This window comes from Aquarana catesbeiana, linkage group LG03 (assembly GCF_042186555.1).
Source record: "Aquarana catesbeiana isolate 2022-GZ linkage group LG03, ASM4218655v1, whole genome shotgun sequence".
Lineage (NCBI taxonomy): Eukaryota > Metazoa > Chordata > Amphibia > Anura > Ranidae > Aquarana > Aquarana catesbeiana.
Window position 1 is genome coordinate 450,190,574 of NC_133326.1, and position 22,599 is coordinate 450,213,172.

The following is a 22,599-nucleotide window of genomic DNA, read 5'->3' on the forward strand; positions in this document are numbered from 1 at the left end:
TGTGCTTCATGAAGGATGTGGAGCACAGGCACTTTACCACAATGAAGATTTGCGGTCATGTTTCTCACCTTGTGGATGAGGTTTGATTAAACACTGCATGATTTATGGACATCTAGTTGATTATTTACAGTTGGATCAAGTCTATACACTTATTTCTTTCACTGGATCGCTTGTTTGATGGACTATTGATGTATTGATTTGGAGCACTTATTGCTGCGCATAACAGTATGAGAATTAACCTGGTGTCCTGTGTTAATGATTAAGAAATAAGAAGTTCACTGTTCACATACAATCATAATGTAGTTTGATAGCGCCATCTGCTGTTCAAATGAGAAAGTAACTTGTACTGCACCTGTTTAAGTTGAATGTTTTCATTTTTGAGTTTCATAACATGCTTTATCTTTTGTTTTTGATTCTGATGACCAAGCAACTTGGCATATGCTTCACTGAGTTTGTTTACTTCATCCTGTGCTGCTCCACGCTCATTAAGCAAGGCATTTTTCTCAGCTTCAAAGGCATCCAGTTGTTGCTGTAATACAAATGTCATTAATAATTTTGAGTAGTCACTGAAAACAAATGCATATATAGCACTTCGAAAAGAACTTTGCATATGAAAAACTTTCTGCAGGCGCTGGCTGGAAATGGCTTTCAAACCTATTGCATCAGGGTACCCAGGGTATAAGGACTCAGAATTGCCTGCATTATTTTCTGCCTTAATTTTAAAAGGATCTGCTAAAGAAACACCAAATGTGTATCCCAGAGTCTAATGCAAGGCACACTACAAAAGGCTGTGGAGTCTCCAAATAGTGATATGCTCAAGGAGTGAGCTCCGAAACCAATTTAAAAGTAAAAAAAAAAAAAAAAAAAAAACCCACACACACACACACACACACAACAAAAAACCCACCATCAATAAATGCTGTATTACATGCTGTGCAGCTGTGGTGGCAACTCTGCACATGCTCAATTTTCAGTGAGTTTCCATGCTGAGCATTTTCTCCTTTTCACATCTGAGCAGCCCATGTGACGAGTCACACATGTGGGTGTATACACAGTGCTAAATGACAGCCCAATCCCTCCCTCCTCCATGCCCACTAAGCAGCTAAACATAATAGGGTTGGAATATTAAAGTGGAGTTCCACCCAAAAATGGAACTTCCACTTTTTGGAATCCAACCTCTGTGAGACACAGAATACAGCAGAGACCTGTGAGGACACGCAGCGCGGCTCGCGCATTTGCAGTAGGGAACCAGGAAGTGAAGCCGCACGGCTTCACTTCCTTATTCCCTTACCGAGGATGGTGGCGGCAGCAGCTCTATATCTATCTAAAATGTTTGGGGTTCCAAGTAATTTTCTAGTAAAAAAAAAATGATTTTATCTCGAAACCAACAAATGTCAGAAAAAGGTTTAGTGTTTAACCAGTTCAATATAGGGCATTTTCACCCCCTTCCTTCCCAGGCCAATTTTTAGTTTTCAGCGCTGTCGCACTTTAAACGACAATTGCGTGGTCGTGCGACGTTGTACCCAAAAAAAAAGTGATGTCCTTTTTTCCCCCCCAAATAGAGCTTTCTTTTGGTGGTATTTGATCACCTCTGCTGTTTTTAATTTTTTGCGCTATAAACAAAAGAAGAGCGACAATTTTGAAAAAAAAAAAAAAAAAAAAAAAAAAAAAAAAAAAAAAAATCGCAATAAGCGTATATTGATTGGTTTGCGCAAAAGTTATAGCGTCTACAAAATACGGGATAGATTTATGGCATTTTTAACCACTTCCCGCCCGCCCTATAGCGGATTGACGTCCGGGAAGTGGTTCTGTTATCCTGACTGGACGTCATATGACGTCCAGCAGGATAACATGCCGGCGCGCGCCCCCGGCGGCGCGCATTGTGGCGATCGGTGGAGCGGTGTGTCAGCCTGACACACCGCTCCACCGATCTTGGTAAAGAGCCTCCGGCGGAGGCTCTTTACCACGTGATCAGCCGTGTCCAATCACGGCTGATCACGCTGTCAATGGGAAGAGCCGTTGATCGGCTCTTCCTCACTCGCGTCTGACAGACGCGAGTAGAGGAGAGCCGATCGGCGGCTCTCCTGGCAGGGGGGGTCTGCGCTGATTGTTTATCAGCGCAGCCCCCCCTCAGATCACCACACTGGACCACCAGGGATGCCACTAGGACCACCAGGGAAGGGGCAACGTGGATGGCCAGGTATGTACCCCATGGCCATCCACATGTGCTCAATCTGTGCCAATCAGTGCCCACAAATGGGCACTGATTGGCACCATTATGTCACTGATCTGCCCAGCAATGTTTTATCGGTGCCACCTGTCATTGCCCATCGGTGCCACCTGTCATTGCCCATCGGTGCCCAGGAGTGCCACACATCAGTGCCACCCATAAATACCCAGTGCCGCCTATGAGTCCCCATCGGTGCCGCCTATGAGTGCCCATCAGTGCCACATACCAGTGCCACCTATCAGTGCCCCCTCATCGGTGCTCATCAGTGCAGCCATATCAGTGCCCATCATTGAAGGAGAAAGCGTACTTATTTACAAAAAATTTTAACAGAAAACAAAGAAAAACTTGTTTTTTTTTTAAATTTTCGTTTCTTTTTTTATTTGTTGCGCAAAAAAATAAAAACCGCAGAGGTGATCAAATACCACCAAAAGAAAGCTCTATTTGTGGGAACAAAATGATAAAAAATTTGTTTGGGTACAGTGTAGCATGACCGCGCAATTGTCATTCAAATTGCAACAGCACTGAAAGGTGAAAATTGGCCTGGGCGGGAAGGTGTCTAAGTGCCTGGTATTGAAGTGGTTAAAAAAAAAATTATTTATTTTTTTTACTAGTAATAGCAGCGATCGCGATTTTTTTTCGTGACTGCGACATTATGGCGGACACTTGACACATTTTTGGGACCATTGTCATTTATACAGCAATCAATGCTATAAAATTGCATTGATTACTGTGTAAATGTGACAGGCTGGGAAGGGGTTAACCACTAGGGGGACACAAGGGGTTAATTATGTTTCCTAGGGAATGATTATAACTGTAGGGGGCGGGGACGTACAAGGGGAGGAGACCGATCAGTGTTCCGCTGTACTGGGAACACAGATCGCTCTCCTCTCACCTGACAGGACGTGGATCTGTGTGTTTACACACACAGATCCACGGTCCGGCCCGGTTAACGGGTAATCGCGGGTGCCCGGCGGACATCGCGCCCCCTAGGCAGCCGGGAAGCCCAGGCCATCATATGATGTCCACCCAGGATGGGAGATCCCATCTGTGGACGTCATATTACTATGACCGGGTAGCGAAGTGGTTAAGTGGTTAAACTTTTCACTTGCACACAGTCTATACCATTGACAAATTGTTACAATGTTATTACTTAAACTGCTAAAGAATGTTGAGTCTTGGCAGACTGCCCAGTTTTTCTCTTCCTTTCTTTTGAGGGCTGTGGCTTCAGAAGAGCAGAGAGAATTGTAAAACCCTTTAAGTCAAGATCGCGATAACGATTCTTGACGATCAATTGTACAGCTCTAGGATAAAGGCCTTTTCGAACTGTAAACATGATTGAGTAAAACCCTTTGGTTAAAGTGGAGTTACACCCAAAAATGGAACTTCCACTTTTTGGATTCCTCCCCCCCCTCCGGTGTCACATTTGGCACCATTCAGGGGGGAGGAGGGAGCAGATATCTGTCTAATACAAGTATTTGCTCCCGCTTCCTGGCATGGATCACTGCGGCGCTTGCGGTGACCTACGCCACTTCCGGCACCTACTGTCCTCCCCCGCTGTATTCTGGGAGACACACAGGTCCCAGAACACAGCAGGGACCAGAGAGGAATAGCAGCGCGACTCGCACATGCGCAGTAGGGAACCAGGAAGTGAAGCCGCACAGTTTCACTTCCTTATTCCCTTTCCGAGGATGGCGGCAGCAGCAGCCGAGAGCCGACAGACAGATTGGCTTCGGCTGCTGACATCGCGGGCTCCCTGGACAGGTGACTGTCCATATATTAAAAGTCAGCAGCTGCAGTATTTGTAGCTGCTGGCTTTTAATATTTTTTTTCAGCCGACCCCCGCTTTAAAAAAGGAACATGAACAATAACTGCCTGGTTCAACAAATTCTTCAACAGCTGAAAGAAGGATCATGCGCTGTTGCTGAGACATGGGAATGAAAAATAAATTGAGATAGAGGACAGAGGCAAACTATCCTGTAACCTGTGGATAATTCTGACCACACCCAAGCAAGTTTCTCAGATCTTCACAGTTGCCACTGTACTTCTTCCATCTAAGATGGAGCTGGTGGTAGCAGAGCTTCATGCTGAAGCAGATTTATCCACAGGTTTTGGAGTTCGATTGCCATGGTCATCTTGAATTCTTGGACACCAAGTAGGAGGAACATGGTCAAAACATTTTGATACTTGATAGGAAAGTGCCAACAAGCATGCTTAATCCTTATTTTTCAAAGTTGTAAAAAAATTACTGCACCCCCCCAAAATAAATGGTGTAAGCTGCTGACACTGCATTTAGACAAATTGTGTATAGAGATCTAAAGTAAAGTGCAGCACTAAGTGATAGTGCAAATAAGCAAAAAAAAAAAAAAATGTAATAATATTCAGTTAAGAGCCAATATCTGGCACCTGTAAACAAAAACATAAAATGCCCAAACTGAATTGAAGAAAAACATGCAACAGTCCAAACACATATAAGTGGACTTAGAGTGAAGTAGCTCATATTAAAGCGGGAGTCCAGCGTCCACTTTTTTTTTTTTTTTTTAGGTCATTGAGACACTTTGCTAACCCCAAAATACTCCTCACAGTTTGGGTGTAACATTTCCGCCTCTGTCTGTTTTCGTACTGAAGAATAACTTAAAAAATGTGATGCTGGCTGTTTCCATCTTGCTTGTGGGCATGTGAAGTCCACAAGCATTGATTTCCTGGATGCGGTGAATACTGTTTATTCACAGCTTGTTCACACGCATCATTGTTTCAGCACTGAATCTTGGGAAGCCTGACACTAAGCTCCCAGGAGACAGTGCGGCCCCAGGGAAAGGCAATAAACACGCCTACTCCCATGGGAGGAGAGACAGAAAGTGCCACAATGAAGTACAATATAAAGGTAATTACAGCGATAAAAAAATGTTTGTGCGCCATTTGAACATCTATGCAATTAACTGAAGGGGGTAAAATTAAAGTTAAAAATTTGAGTGGAACCCCGCTTTAAGTGAAACAATGAATGTTCAGCCTTGAAGGTCCAACATCCAGGGACTCATAAGTTCCAAAGTGATAATAGAAATGCAGATGTTACTGCGTTAACCCCAAATAACCTAAAACAAGGAGCTACATAAAAATGTGACAAACATAATGGAATCAAGGTGCTAAATGTAGCACTAACCAGTAAACAAATATAAGTGAAATAATGAAAAATAATGATTAATCAAATAAAAAGATAAAATATACTGTATAAAGTGGCATGTAAAGGAGAACTATGAAAAGTCCAATCTGTGGAAAAATATATGTTGAAACAAACCAAGACCTCCAACCACTGAAAGATAATGAATCAAAAAGTGAAAAAATGTATGGTACCGTCCAACATAGGAAGTAATGTAAGAAGGAGCCTGACTGTCCAACACCAGATGATGGAAGATCAAGGGGAGAATGTACTGAACACTGTCCGATGTAGAAAACAAAGATGGGACATCATCAGCAAAGAAGGGAGATTTATATGCTCTTACCAGAACAGGTAGACTAAAATGTCAACGACAGTCATACAGGCAGGAAGCCACAATCAGCAAGTATATAGAACTCCAAGGGGTCCAGAACCTCAGGAATGGAATCCAGGGGAATAGTGGATGACCTCCAAACGGACCTCCGGTCGAAAGAGCACCAAGGCTGGATCCTGATGGTGAAGATCAACTGGACACCAGAGGCACTCTCATCCGGATAGTATGTGAAGAAAAAAAATTGCTTCCACATTGTGTAGGTCAAAAAAATATGGTAATATATTTCTAAAAACTGGCATACGATAAAGTGATCACGAATAAAAGTACAGGGCAATATGGAGAGCGATAAGCCTGGCCCTACGAGTTTCAACCAAATAGGCCTTCAACAGGGCCCATTGTAAGCCGGTTTTTAGAAATAAATTACCATATTTTTTGACCTACACTATGTGGTAGCAATTTTTTTCTTCATACCATCTGGATGAGAGTGGCTCTGCTGTCCAGTTGATCTTCACCATCAAGATCCAGCCTCGGTGCTCTTTCGATCGGAGGTCATCCACTATTCCCCTGGATTACATTCCTAAGGTTCTGAACCCGTTGGAGTTCCATACACTTGCCGATTGTGGCATCCTGCCTGTATGACTGTCGTTGACATTTCAGTCCACCTGTTCCTGTAAGAGCATATACATCTCCCTTCTTTGTTGATGTACCATCTTTGATGTTTTCTACACCGGACAGTGTTCAGCACATCCCCCCACCTTGATCTTCCATCATCTGGTGTTGGACGTTCAGGCTCCTTCTTACATTACTTCCTATGTTGGACAGTACCATACTTTTCACTTTTTGATTCATTATCTTTCAGTGGTTGGAGGTCTTGGTTTGTTTCAACATATATTTTTCCACAGATTAGACTTTTCATAGTTCTCCTTCACATGCCACTTTATATATCTGAATTTTTATTTGATTAATCATTATTCTATTCTTTCATTATTTCACTTATATTTGCGTTTACTGGTTAGCGCTACATTATTTATCACCTTGACTCATAAGTTCCACCAGTCCGCAAAAGGGAGTCATAGGAAAAGAAATTGCCACATAACATAAATCCTTGACTCCCAAGTTGGTAGTGGCGATACGGAATGATAGTTTGTAGACACTGTGTATGGTTGTGATTGGCCACAGCTAATTACACAATAGAAATGGGCTGGGATTGGCTTTGTCTGTACCATGTGATCACCGTGACCAATTACAGCTAGTAACAATTGTATACAATGAATGTCATTAAAAGAAGCCATTCATTGTTTACAACTGTCAAGTGATATGCTGTAATTGGTCACAGCAGTCACATGGTACTGGCAGCAGGCCGGTACACTGATCAGTCATCCACTGTGTCAAATGGACACTGCAGGTCATAGATCGCGCTGAGTGCGGCCCAGAGGGGCCACGGGAGGATGTCATATGACGTCCTCCCAGAACAATAGGGTTCCCGGCTGGCCGTCATTTTACAATGGCGCAGACGGGAAGCAGTTAAAGAAGCGGTAATATACTGTACCTGCCTAATCATTTTTAGCAGCATAAGGATTTAAAAAATAGTTAATGCTGAACTCCAGCTTTTGGTTCACTTTACATAGTAAAGTGAATCAAAAGCTGGAGTTGAGATTTAATGTTGGTTGAGAGAGTTTAGTTCTGTTCCTCAATGAATGACAAAAATGTGCATATTACTTACCCAATTCTCAGGTCACCTGATCGGCTCCCCTCTGTCAGCTAGAAGTGGCTTCAGGGGAGAAGAGGGAGTGGCGACAATGGATGGCCTATAGCAGCAGGGGTCCCCAAACCCCGGACCACTGCCTCTTGATGATAGGGCCGCACAGCAGGATGTGAGCAACCACGGTCCCCACAGGACTGTCACAGACTTGCCACTCACTTCCTGCTGTGCAGCCATGCCTGTGTCCTCTCCCGGCTCCTCCGCCCGCAGAGCTGCAGATCAAAATGGAGAGCTCCTCCCGCCCACTGTCCAATTGACGGGGTGACACTTTAGGTATACACATTCTGGCAACGTGAGATGAGATCTTTAGCTTTTTGTGGTTTGGAAAAGTGTAGAAGGGGCATAACTTAGCATATGCTTCACTGAGGGGGCATAACTCAGGGAAGTGTATATTGCACTTATATGGAGGTGTGCTTTGGGTCTATTTACTATTGGATGCTGACTGTTGATTTCATTTGGTTGTCCTGTGGTTTGTAATAGATCTAGTATGTTTTAAATGCAAAGAAATGCATCTAATGTGTTAGCGAAACTTGCTGAGAACATGTTCATGTCCAGCCTTCGAGTTATACTGAAATCCCAGTGCTGAGGTTGTTTGTGTACTATGTCTTGTGAGAGGCCTGAAAGGGTTGGAGTCCTCTGCAGGGGAGGCAGAGATTAGTGATCTTAGAGAGGTAAGAGGCCATCATTACAGTGCAATCCTTCACATTACAGTGCCCCCCTTTGCAGAGCAGTGGCCGTTACATTAATGTAAAGAGGCCACGAAGGACACTGATCTAAGGGAGGGGGGCTGTGGTGTGAAGGGGGGCCGAGGTCAGACTCCATGAGGAGTCCTATCTAGACCTTCAGTACCACAAATATGGGAATAAGGTGGGGAAGCTGCTGGCCCGCCTAAACAAGGGTCTTCACAAAACCCACACACAGCTCAGCGCTTAAAAAACACTCATGGTGAACCTACTTCATCCCCTAAAGCCATTAACTGTATTCTATAACACTTATATGCAGCACTATAGAGGCCTAATCCCACAGATGCCTCGGAAGCTTTTTTGAAGCCAGTCCCCCTCCCATGGGTTTTAGCCCAGCTCAACGCTCCAAACATGGACGCAGAAGACGACTTTGCATCGATCGCATCCCTGGCTAATGGAAAAGCTCAGGGCCCCAACCTTTATACATCAGGATTCTATAAGTTATCGATGAATACTATCGCACAGATTTTGGTTTCTGTATACAGGACAATCCTTTTAGGCGGCAGGTACCACCCGTCGGGATTTCAAGCTCATATCAAACTAATCCCTAAAAAAAAAGGATAAAGGCCCTACGGCACCAGGCTATTACCGTCCGATATCCCTGTTGAATTTCGATTCTAAAATTCGCTCCAAAATTATCGCCAATTGGCTGGCGCGAATTATGCCCACTCTAATTGCTCTTCCCAAGCTGGTTTTACATCGGGTTGTTCAGCCACTTCTAAATATTCGCAAAATCCTAACCATTCTGGAGCACACAAGAGCCAACCCATTTAGCGGCCTTGCCATGGTCACCCTTGATGCTGAAAAGGCATTTGACAATGTGAGCTTTTGCTGGCTGCGGCTGGTTCTTTAAAGGTTTGGCTTCTCAGGCCCCTTTTCCAACCTAATTTCCACCATGTATTCAGCCCCGTCAGCTAATGTAATAGCAGCAGGCTCCACAAGGGAACTAGGGACGGCAGCCCCTCTCTCCACTTCTATTCAATCTAGCTCTAGAGCCCCTATCGCGCTACCGACTATTCTGTTCACAACTCCACAGGATCCGCGTTGGCCAACACGAGTTACGCACAGCCCCATTTGCAGACGGCATTCTAATATTCACCTCCAGCCCTAGACTGGATAGGTTACATATTCAGAAGATTTTCACACAATTTCGAACTTATTCGGGGCTCAGAATAAATTTCTCTAAAAGTGAAATCCTGCCATTATACCATGCTCGCCCCCCTCCTTGGACCTCCAATTCCATCTTTCCTATAGCTATGGCTCACATCACCTATTTTGGGCTCAAAATAGGTAAACTTCCCTCCTCCCTCTACCATCTCAATTTTCCCTCAGTTGTCTACAAGTTCATTGAAGAGTTGGAAACCTGGGCCAACCTTCCCCTCACGTTCTTTAGGAGGTGTCCCCCATACTATTCTATCCCCTTCAAACTATTCCCCTCTTTTTACGTCACCAAGGTCTACAGAAATTATACAAGGCTCTCACGGTTTTTCTCTGGCGAAAGCATCACCCTCGTGCTTCTCTGCGAAAATGGTTTCTTCCAAGGTGGGAAGGAGGGGTCAATCTGCCAAATATTAGGGTCTACAACTTGTCTTGCCTCCTGAGAGTGGGTTTAGATTGGATAAATTAAACCTTTAGATATTCAAATTGAGCTGGAATCCCAATTGACAGCTCCATGCAGTTTTCTGCTGTGCTGCACTGCAAACTTCAGTCTCTCCCCCCTCTTCTGAAGCATTGCAAGACATAATTACTACCTGGAGGGAGCTCAGGAAAAAATTGTTTCTGTCGCCCCTGGTTTCCTTCACCTTCCAATCCGAGGACATCCTACGTTTCCTCAGACACAGCACTACGAGGCCTTTACTGCATGGCCTCTCAAGGGTTTACTAATTTTGTACAACTTTTTGACCAGTCTGCTGGAAAAGCTTTGCCTTTTCATCAACTTAAGAGTCACTTTAATCTTCCGGTCAACTTTATAACCAGACTATGTCCAAATAGAGACTTCTGATTCTGCACTTCTCTTCTGGACACTTTCTTGGACCACTCAAGATATTGGTTACATACAGACCTCTGAACTTTAGCCTCACTAATTCACTTTGGAGCAATTTCCATCTTTTGGTTATGCTACAGAAAAAAAAAAAAAATCGTCCTAGAGATGGCAAACTGGCAAGGGTTATAAACCCCCCCCCCCCCCCCCACCTTACTCAAAAGCTAACCAAAATAGCAGGGGTAACTTTTAGATCTACAGTGAGGAAAATAATTCTTTGATCCTCTGCAGATTTTGTAAGCTTAATAAATTAAGGGTCTATAATTTTTATCATAGGTGTATTTTAAACGAGATCGATTATTAACCAAATATCAAGTTGCAGGGGGGTAAAATAATTGATCCCCAAGCATAACATGACTTAGTTCTTGGTGGAGAAACCATTGTTGGCAAGAAGAGGTAAGACGTTTATTGTAGTTGGTTACCAGGTTTGCACACATCTCAGGAGGAATTTTGGTCCACCCTTTCCAGATCTTCTCTAAATCCTTAAAGGGTTTTTGGCTGTCACTTGGCAACTCAAAGTTTCAGCTCCCTCCATAAATTTTCCATAGGATTAAAGAGAAACTGCAGTCTGCTCACATAATTTGTAATAAAAACATCTTTGCCATATCTCCAACTCTGCAGCTCTCATTGGCCCTCATGACTCATCCACCCTCCTAGGATTTTTCTTCCTCCAAACACAGTGAGTCGTGTTGATGCCAAACAGCTCTATTTTGGTCTCATCTGACCACAGCAATTTCTCCCAATCCTTCTCAGAATCATTTAGATGTCAATTGGCAAACTTCAGATGGGCTTTCTTGAGGGGGACCTTGCAGGCACTGCAGGATTTCAATCCATGGCGGCGTACTGTTTTACCAACGGTTTGGCGACTGTGATCCCAACTGCTTTTTTCCTTTTGTGCCTTATTCACAAGCTCCTCCCATTTAGTTCTGGGCTGATCCCTCACTTTTCTTATCATCCTTACCCCATTAGGCAAAAAATCTTGCATGGAACTCCAGACCAAAGGTGATTGATTTTGTATTTCTTCCATTTGCAAATAAGTAGCTGATCTTTCCCCAGTTACCGACTTGCCCTTCTAGGTTCTGCACTTTATATTTGTATGGGGGTGGTCAACTCTGTAGAAAAAGCCGAGTTAGACTTACCAGTAACTCCTTTTCTAAAAGTCTTCCAGGACAGCCCATGAGACCTAGGGCTCCTCCTACCAGGACAGGAAACACGTTACCCCCACCAGATAAAAGGGTGGTCCTCCAGGCCCCATGTCAGTCTTCTCAAGAACCGTAGGACGTCCCTCCAAAACATATGCATAATACACAACTTCAGACAAAACCGGGTGGGAATCCAGCAGTCCTGGAAGACTCTCAGAAAAGGAGTTACCGGTAAGTCTAACTCAGCTTCTCAAAGCATCTTCCAGGACAGCCCATGAGCCAATGAGCCAGAACTTACCAGTCTAGGGAGGGACAATGGCCTGAAGGAAGGACCTTATGACCAAACGCCTACTCCTGAGCTGATAGGAGATCCAGGCGATAATGTTTAATGAAGGTCGAGTAACTGGACCATGTGGCAGCCCTGCAAATTTGTTCCGGTGAGGCACCAGCCCTCTCAGCCCAAGACGTAAACAAAGCTCTAGTTGAGTGCGCAATAAAAAAAGGTGGAGGAACTTCTCTAATTTTGTAAGCTTCAGAGATAGCTTGCTTTATCCACCTAGCCAGTGTGGCTTTAGATGCACTATTTCCCTTGTGAACTCCAGAAAAGGAGGACAAACAAGGCATCAGTTTTTCTAAAGGTCTTGGAGACCTCAAGATAAACTAGGAGAATCCTTCTCAAGTCTAAGAAAACAACTTTTTCTAGGTCGCCCTGTGGTGAACTACAAAAAGGTTGGCAGAACAATGTCCTGGGATCAGTCGAATGTACTGGCCACCTTGGGCAAAAAACCTGGATCGGTTCTTAAAACAACTCGATCCTCAATAATCGTAAGGAAAGGCTCCCTTACTGATAGGGCCTGCAACTCACTTACCCTACGAGCTGAGGTAACAGCTACAAGAAAAACAGTTTTTAATGTAACTTAACTGAGATATCCTCAAGAGGCTCAAAAGGAAATTCAACCAGAGTTTGAAGTACTAGGGACAGGTCCCAAGTTGGACAATTTCTCACCACTACTGGTCTGGCCCTAGAGATTGATTTGAAAAATGTGACTATAGTGGGAATTTCCAGGAGAGAAAACTGGAGTAAAAACACTAATAGCTGCCGCCTGTACCTTTAAGGTACCAACAGAAAGACCCTTGTCGACCCCCTCATGAAAAAATTCCAAAATTGCCGGAAGTTAATCTTTGATTCTCAGATAACCATGAATTAAACTTTTTCCAAACCTTGGAATAAATGGCTCTGGTGACTGGTTTTCTGCAGTTTACCAGAGTCTTGACTACCTTGTCAGAGAACCCCTGGGCGCTCAGTATCTTTTCTTAAGATACCAAGCCGTCAAGTTTAAAGGAAACCACCTGTGGGTGTAACATTGGACCCTGCAATAGTAAGTCTTCTCTCTTCGGAAGACTCAGTGGAGGCTCCGAGACCAGAGTCTGAAGCAGGGAAAACCATGGCCTCTCGGGCCAGAAAGGGGCGATTAGAATGAGATCTGTTTCTTCTAGAAGAGACTTCCAGAGAAGTTCTGGAATAAGTCTGATTGGCAGGAAGACAGGACCCCACCTTTGCCTCTGCCTTTGTGCCCTGTCCAATGTTTTTTTGGGCCTGCTGCACTTCTCTAGGACCCTGTTGCCTGCCTTGGCCACAAAAAAAAAAACTTTCTGGCTGTCGGGATTCTCTCTCTCTGGAAACACCTTTTTCCTATCGGCTGTGCGTTCCAGTGCCTCCTGCAGTCCTGGGCCAAATAGATGATCACCTGTTAAGGGAAGCCCACAAAGGCGCAACTTGGAAGCAGAGTCCCCTGACCAGGTTTTAAGCCAAAGGCTTCCCCTGGCCGAGTTCACTAAAGCCGAAGTCCTGGCCGACATTCTTACCGACTCTGCGGAAGAATTCGCCAAAAATCCTACTGCGTGAAAGAGGAGAGGAAAATCTGCTCTCTGGAGGTACCTGCTGACAGATGTGTCTGAATCTGAGTCAACCAAACCTCCAGATTTACGGCCACACAAGTGGAGGCCAGAGCCGTTTTGAGGTTCCCAACCGCTGAGTCCCAGGCTCTGTGGAGAAGGATATCCCCTCTCTTGTCCATCGGATCCTTAAGCGTGCCCATATCATCAAACGCTAGGTCTGAGTTTTTTGAACCCTTTGAAAGAGGCGAGTCCAACTTGGGATTCTAATTTCATGGCTGTGCAGTGTCCTCATCAAAAAGAAACCTTTTTAGGTTACTAGAGAAGAATGGTTTTCTCTCAGGATTATCCCATTCCAGTTTGATACTATGAATGAACTATGAACTGGAAAAACTCTAGATTTTTTTCTTATGCAATCCTTTATACATAAGAACATGTTTGGATAAATGAACCTCCTCCTCTTTCAATTCAAGAGTAGTATAGATAGCCTTCAATAAGTCATCCACATCCTCTACAGATAACTTAAATCTCGAGCCCCGAGTGGATTTTCTATCCCTGGGCTCTATATCTGACCCTGATTCTTCTGGAGAATAAAGGGTAGATCTGACCTCAGCCTCAGAGTCTTCACTCTCTGCCTGATGCGGAGTGCTGACCGAAGTCTTCTGTGAAGACGGGACTCTCAGCTGGAGTCTGGAGCTTGTCAATAAGGTGGACGAAAGCTCGTCTTTAACAGAAGATAGCATCTTCTGGCAAGAGGCAAACGGGTCATCTTTTACAAGGCCTTCTATACAGCTGCGACAAACCACTTTGCTCCAAGAGGAGCTCAATTTGTTTGCGCACACCGCACATTTCCTTTTAGGTGGCTGTGCCTGAGCCTTGTCCTGGGTCTTAGTCTGCAAGACAAAAATAAATGAACCATAATGAGACTCTCAGCCACCCTAACACTCCGAAACACCACGTGAGGGAGGAAATGTGTCCCCATAACCCACTACTACAGAGAGGGGAGGGAACACTCACAGGGATAGCAAGAGAGTGACACAACACTTCCGTCTTGCCTGTGAGGTGCTGGTGTTGGGCACCGCATCTGCCGCTGTGCAGGAACTGCAGACTGATCCATCCTGCCCCTTTTTGTCTTTCCACGGCCTGGCTGCGTCACATTAAAAGACACCAGCGGCTCCTGTTCGTGCTGCTTAACCACTTGACCACTGGGCACTTAAACCCCCTTCCTAACCAGACCAATTTTCAGCTTTCGGTGCTCTCACATTTTGAATGACAATTACTCAGTCATACAATACTGTACCCATATGAAATTTTTGTCCTTTTTTCCCCACAAAAATAGAGCTTTCTTTCGGTGGTATTTAATCACCGTTGGGATTGTTATTTTTTGCGCTATAAAAAAAAAAAAAAAGTAGAGATAATGTGATAAAATTCAGCGCTGACTAATATAACAATATAAATGCAAGCAGGCACTAAGGTCAACTCAAAAAATACCTCAAAGACATGTATATAAATAGAAAGTGCTGCGCAAATAAAGTTCATAGACAACTAATAAAATTGTAGTGTGGTAGCAGTATAGAAGAGCAGGAACCACCGGTGACAATAAATATCTGAATGGTGACTTTATCCCTCCACCGCTCTTAGATGGCCCCTCACCTCAGATATTCGACCTGAAACAGGTCACACCGCTTATAGGATTGAATGGATAAATCTGTAAGATACTCCTTCACTTCCTTCAGCTCACAATGCTCAGTGTAGGCAGATGATGAATATAAAATAAGATAGAAAGCAACAAACCATAGTGTTCTCCGTAGTGTATTTTATTAAAATTGATGAAGACTAAAAAACATCAATAACACTCACATGAAACCGGCACTCCGATCCGAGTGCCGGCCAGCGGGCTTGTGATCGTGTGTCGGATGACCGCGGGTGACGTCACACGCTCCTTACCCCCGTACGCGTTACGTCCTATGGGCGGGACTTCATCGGCGTGGGGCGGGATGCGTAGTGACGGCCCGCATTGTTATTATACTCCATGGTGACGGCGGCACCAATCAGAAGAACGGGAGCAATGATCGGGAGGTCAAGCGCCTCCCTGTCATTAAATAATGGCTATTGATTCCTATTACCCTTTACTCCTAACGGAAATTGCATAGATCAACACCGCCAGCAATGGACAAACTTAAAATATATGATATATAGAGATGATTACTTGCAATATCCAAATGGCATATTATCCTCATGCATAGCAAACATTCTAGATATATATATATCAAAATGTGTTAAAACATATTAATTAAATACGCATAAATTGATGCTGCAAAGTCGCATGCAAAGAAGGTCACATAATAAACGCATATTGTATAAAGATGGTTTGTTGCTTTCTATCTTATTTTATATTCATCATCTGCCTACACTGAGCATTGTGAGCTGAAGGAAGTGAAGGAGTATCTTACAGATTTATCCATTCAATCCTATAAGAGGTGTGACCTGTTTCAGGTCGAATATCTGAGGTGAGGGGCCATCTAAGAGCGGTGGAGGGATAAAGTCACCATTCAGATATTTATTGTCACCGGTGGTTCCTGCTCTTCTATACTGCTACCACACTACAATTTTATTAGTTGTCTATGAACTTTATTTGCGCAGCACTTTCTATTTATATACATGTCTTTGAGGTATTTTTTGAGTTGACCTTAGTGCCTGCTTGCATTTATATTGTTATATTAGTCAGCGCTGAATTTTATCACATTATCTCTACGTTTATTTAATTCAAGACTAATTCAGCTGCAGATTATGGAAGTTTTCACATATGTTGAGAACAGAGAAATTATTCTCACAGATGTTTTTTCAAGAGATGTGGTTGTTTCCCAACATGACGACCTTGGATATGCTTTTAAAAAACTGGATTATTTATTTGAAAAAAAGATAAAAACTTGGTGGGATATTGTTTCTTTTGAACAGTATTTGTCTGCCAATATTGTCCCCAGGCGTTTAAGGTGGGAATTGCCACCTAATGATGGTTTGGTCGACAATGAGTCTAACACAGAATGGTGTAACTTTTTTGTTGGGAAAAGCTTTGATCTTCTCCGGTTTCTGCTTGCTCGCAAATTGAAGAAAAAGCAGCACCTGGAGAATCAGATCAAAGAAATTACTGACCGTATTGAGAGTCATAAAGATTCCAAATGATTTTATTCAATTATCTGGTGAATTAAAATCTAAACTCATTAAATGGGATAGGGAAACTAGAGATAAAAAGAGGAAGAAGTTTTTACGAGATATTAGGGATTTTGAGGGAAAACAGATTTTTAAGTGGCAAACACAAGACACAATTCCAGCTAATAACCCCTTAGGCGCAGCAGCCATGATCCCGCCACCAGAAACTAATTTACCTCCACAGGGCTATTTTAATTATGAAATACCCCCTTCTCAAAGTGTACCCAATCTGATTAACACACCAAGAGGGAGGGGACAGGGTCCCCCTAGAACAAACAAACGTGGTCGAGGTAAAAAGAACCATCACCCCCATCCAAGGCCTTATATAAATGGGTATGATTATCAATCCCTACAAACTGAGAACCATTCGTGGCAAACAGTGCCCACTAAACGAAAAGGGAAATCTCAAGGGAGAAGGAACTCAATAAGAGAGACACCTGTCTATACCTCCAATTATTATGCCCCTTTGCAAAACTCTCAAGGTGTATCACAACACAATCAAAATCATTTTTTAGGGCAGGAGAGGACCCCCTGGAGGGGACCTCCAAGGACCCCCCTATGGGTGAGAGAACCGGCCGAACAAGCGAATTCCCAGAACCAGAGGAGAGGTCCACAAGACCCAAAGGAGAGACCAAGGCAGTTTAAAAAGAAAACACAGAGAGGGTCCAGGGGGGGAAGACGATTCCAAAAGGTCAAGACCCCACTAGGTACTGGCATCTTTAACCTTAGTGGTATTCCTCTCACTGCCGATGAAATATTGGTTTTAGATAGGGGCCTGAAGTTTGCTCCGGTCCGTAACCTGAACAAATTTCAGGCTTACATCAGCATTCAGAAATATGTACGTAATCTGAATATGAAAAAATACTCTCTCTCCAATGTGGTGCCACATACCACCCCTTCCGTAACTACTAGCTCTAGACATTCCAACCTTCGGAATCGCTCTGTGTTTAATCCTATTTGTAATGACAACAAACACTTAGAGGTATTCAGGAATATGGTGTGCCATGATCTTGATTTACTCAAGGTCAAAAGGGCTAGAGATTCACAGGCTATCAAGAGAGGTATTACTTCCCTTGAACAAAGGAAAGACATAGTTATCCGGCCAGCGGATAAGGGTGGTGGGCTGGTTGTGCTTAGCAAAACATATTATCAAGCAGAAATGGAGAAACTGTTGAACGATAGGAATACATATGAGCCTCTGAGGAGTGACCCTATGTTGTCTTTCAAGAACAATTTACATTGTCTTATAGAAAGAGGTAAAAACAAGGGGATTTTAAAAATTCTAAAGAAGCTGCTTACCTGGACCCCTTCTATTGTAGAACCCCAATCATTTATATTTTACCTAAACTGCACAAGAATGCAGAACAACCACCTGGTCGTCCGATCGTAAACGGAATTGATTCCGTAACTTCCAGATTGGGCCAATATCTTGACTTCTTCCTCCAGCCACTTGTTTTAAAAACCAAATCATTTTTACGGGACACTAAGCAAATTCTTCAAATCTTATCTACCCTTCCTTGCACCCCATCTAGCATTCTTATTACTGCCGACGTGGGCTCTCTCTATACTATCATTGACCACAAACAGGCCCTAGATTCAGTTAGATGGGCTCTGATGACCTCCAATCTTTCGAGTGATCACATTTCGTTTTTATTGGAAAGTTTGGAGTTTTGTTTATTAAACAATTATTTCTGGTTCAATGGGGACTTCTACCTGCAGACAAGAGGAGTTGCCATGGGGGCAAGGTTCGCTCCCAGTGTGGCCAATTTGTTCATGGCCCACTGGGAGGAGGACACTATATTTCACGATCCCCCCCTCAATTGTCGTGTTACAGACGATATATAGACGACCTAATTATGGTCTGGGAGGGGGACATGCCCAGTCTGCAGATCTTTATGGATGGGCTGAATGCCAATAATAAAAACATTGAGTTAACTTGGACGATTAGCCACCAACAGATTATATTCCTTGACCTGGAAATATTTAAAGGAGAAGGGGCTTTCCACACCAGGAATCACTTTAAAACGACTGATAGGAATGCATATATCCCTCTCACCAGTTGCCACCATAAATCTTGGCTTTGCAACATACCCAGAGGCCAATTTATCCGCCTACGCCGTAACTGTACCTCAGATGATGACTTTCTTGCACAGTCACAGGTGCTCGCGGAGAGGTTCAAGGAGAAAGGGTACTCCCAAGCTTCAGTTGATGCAGAAATAGCCAATGTATTGGCAATTGATAGAAATACCGTAGTCGCAGACAAGGCTAAACCCTTGGGAGGATAGTGCCAATATATCTAGCTATCGTATTATACTTGATTACAATATCCAGTATAAAAAACTGGAACATATTATAGCTAGACATTGGCCTATACTCAAAGGAGATAGGACCCTTGGCCCAGTTCTTCCCGATCACCCTCGGTTTATATACCGTAAGGCTCCGTCTTTACGTGATCGGGTGGCACCAGGGGTCATTGATCCGCCCAAGACTGTGACTAGTGGCCTATTTAGGTTTCTTTCCGGCTTTTATGCATGTGGGAAGTGTGCCACATGCAGGAAGGCCTGCAGAAATATTAAGAGACGCAAGGAGTTTGTTTCATATGCAACACAAAAAAGTTACAAAATTGAGGGTTTGATTACGTGTTCGACAGTGGGAGTGGTCTACATGCTGGAGTGCGATTGTGGCCTTCAGTATGTGGGCCGGACCTCAAGAGCACTTCATATAAGAATTGGAGAGCATATTAGTAACATTAAGCGGGGGGTAAAGACCCACAGTGTGTCTAGGCATTTTCGCCTTTTTCATCAAAAAGACCCCAAATGCTTAAAATTTTGGGGGATAGAAAAGGTGCCGCGACACTGGAGGGGTGGTCATTACATCAGACAGCTCAGCCGTAGGGAATCGTTTTGGATCTATGAGACCAAAGTTCTCTCCCCCTTTGGAATGAATGTTGATTTTGATTTAAATTGTTTTATTTCAAATAGATGATGTTTTGTACTATTGTTTTTAATTCTATTTTTTTAATTTTTTAATATTGTATATGTGATCGTGTTTGACTGATGCCCGTGGGTTGATGTCTTTCTTCTTTTTTGATATTATTCATACATATTATTTATGGAGTTTTAGTATGCGACTTTCTACATGCGATTTTGTAGCATTAGTTTATGCGCATTTAATGGTTTATCAATTTTTATGTTTAAAATACTCTGATTTGGAGATTTAGAGTGTTTGCTGTGCATGGTGATACATGCCATTCGGGTATTGTAAGCAATCATCTTTATACAATATGCGTTTATTATGTGACCTTCTTTGCATGCGACTTTGCAGCATCAATTTATGCGTATTTAATTAATATGTTTTAACACATTTTGATATATATATCTAGAATGTTTGCTATGCATGAGGATATATGCCATTTGGATATTGCAAGTAATCATCTCTATATATCATATATTTTAAGTTTGTCCATTGCTGGCGGTGTTGATCTATGCAATTTCCGTTAGGAGTAAAGGGTAATAGGAATCAATAGCCATTATTTAATGACAGGGAGGCGCTTGACCTCCCGATCATTGCTCCCGTTCTTCTGATTGGTGCCGCCGTCACCATGGAGTATAATAATAACAATGCGGGCCGTCACTACGCATCCCGCCCCACGCCGATGAAGTCCCGCCCATAGGACGTAACGCGTACGGGGGTAAGGAGCGTGTGACGTCACCCGCGGTCATCCGACAGACACGATCACAAGCCCGCTGGCCGGCACTCGGATCGGAGTGCCGGTTTCATGTGAGTGTTATTGATGTTTTTTAGTCTTCATCAATTTTAATAAAATACACTACGGAGAACACTATGGTTTGTTGCTTTCTATCTTATTTTATATTCATCATCTGCCTACACTGAGCATTGTGAGCTGAAGGAAGTGAAGGAGTATCTTACAGATTTATCCATTCAATCCTATAAGCGGTGTGACCTGTTTCAGGTCGAATATCTGAGGTGAGGGGCCATCTAAGAGCGGTGGAGGGATAAAGTCACCATTCAGATATTTATTGTCACCGGTGGTTCCTGCTCTTCTATACTGCTACCACACTACAATTTTATTAGTTGTCTATGAACTTTATTTGCGCAGCACTTTCTATTTATATATAAAAAAAAAAAAAAAGACTGAAAATTTGGTAAGAAAATGAATTTCTTTGTTTCTGTTATAAAATTTAGCAAATTAGTAATTTTTCTTCGTAAATTTTGCCCAAAATTTATACTGCTACATATCTTTGGTAAAAATAAGTACAACTTGGTGTATATTATTTGGTCATTGTGAATGTTAGAGAGTCCAAAAGCTATGGTGCCAATATCTGAAAATTGATCACACCTGAAGTACTGACGGCCTATCTAATTTCTGGAGACCAACATGCCAGAAAAGTACAAATACCCTCCAAATGACCCCTTTTTGGAAAGAAGACATTCCAAGGTATTTGAAAAGATGCATGGTGAGTTTTTTTAAATTGTCATTTTTTCCCACAATTCTTTGAAAAATCAAGATTTTTTTCTTCTTTTTTTTCCACAAAATTATCATATTAGAAGGTTATTTCTCACACACAGCATATGCATACCACAAATTACACCACACATGATACCACACATGATACCACACATGATACCACACGTGTGAGACTTTTACACAGCGTGGCCACATACAGAGGCCCAACATGCAGGGGAGCACCTCCAGGCGTTCTGGAGCACCCAGGCCAATTCTTATATTTCTCTCCTACATGTAAAAATAATCATTTATTTGCTAGAAAATTACACAGAACCCCAAAACATTATATTTTTATATATCTATATCTATTTATTTTTAGCAAAGACCCCAGAAAATACAATGGCGGTTGTTGCAACTTTTTATCTCACACGGTATTTGTTCAGCAATTTTTCGAACGCGTTTATATAAAAAAAAAAAAAAAGTTTTGTGCTTTCAAACGAAACCGTAAAGTTAGCCCAATGTTTCTGCATAATGTGAAAGATGAAGTTACGCCGAGTAAATAGATATCCAACATGTCACCCTTCAAAATTGCACACGCTCGTGGAATGGTGCCAAACTTCGCTACTTAAAAATCTCCATAGGTGAGGCTTTAAAATGTTTTACTGGTTACATGTTTTGAGTTACAGAGGAGGTCTAGGGCCAAAATTATTGCTCTCGCTCCAACGTTCGCAGTGATACCTCACGTGTGGTTTGAACACCGTTTTCATATGTGGGCGGGACTTACGTATGCGTTCGCTTCTGCACGCGAGCACACGGACAGGGGCGCTTTAAATTTTTTTTTTGTTAATTTTACTTTAGTTTGACACTTTTTCCCCTCCAAAAAAATTTTTGATCACTTTTATTCCTATTACAAAGAATGTAAACATTCCTTGTAATAGGAATATGGCACGACAGGTCCTCTTTACAGTAAGATATGGGGTCAATAAGACCCCACATCTCACCTCTAGGCTGGGAAGCCTGAAATTAAAGAAAAAAAAAAAAAAAAAAAAAGAGAAGATCCCGGCTTCGATCGTAGCGGTGAGTCGGTAGAAGCACCGGAGGGGGGCGGGAAGGGGGCGTCCCCTCTCGCCTCCCGTAAGAACGATCAAGCAGTGGAACAGCTGCTATGATCATTCTCATGGTGTAGGGAATCGCCGGCTGAAAAAGCTGATATCTGAATGATGCCTGTAGTTGCAGGCATCATTCAGATATCCCCGCACAAAGTCAAGGACGTCATATGACGGCGGGCGGGAACTGGTTAAAAATTGCAGAGTGTTGCGGGGTATTGCAAAGTTGTGCAGGGTATATTGCAGAGCATATATTGCAGGGATGACTGAGCATGGAGGGATGGATGGATGTGACTGCAATTGTCACTGAGCAGCGCTGTTGGCACTACACATCCAGCCCACAGCGGTGCTGCCATCCGATCCCTCCCCCTCTCACTGTACGGATCGGTACAGAGAGGGGAGGGAGGAACCGGCGTTATGACAAGACGCCGGTTTGTTTACATGTGATCGCTCCGTCATTTGGCCGCTCTGCAGCCTTCTTTCTGCTATGGCCCGGTCGGCAAGTGGTTAAGGAGA

At 43.2% G+C, this 22,599-nt stretch overlaps 1 protein-coding gene across 2 annotated transcripts in view; it reads right to left on the reverse strand.

The window, feature by feature from the left end:
* Window positions 1–22,599, reverse strand: part of HMMR (hyaluronan mediated motility receptor) — a 256,412-nt gene that overhangs the window by 138,500 nt on the left and 95,313 nt on the right. For both annotated transcript variants that reach the window (XM_073620829.1, XM_073620830.1), the window contains exon 15: window positions 353–529. In XM_073620829.1, the coding sequence (XP_073476930.1) occupies window positions 353–529 (177 nt within the window). The remainder of the gene's footprint in view (window positions 1–352; window positions 530–22,599) is intronic.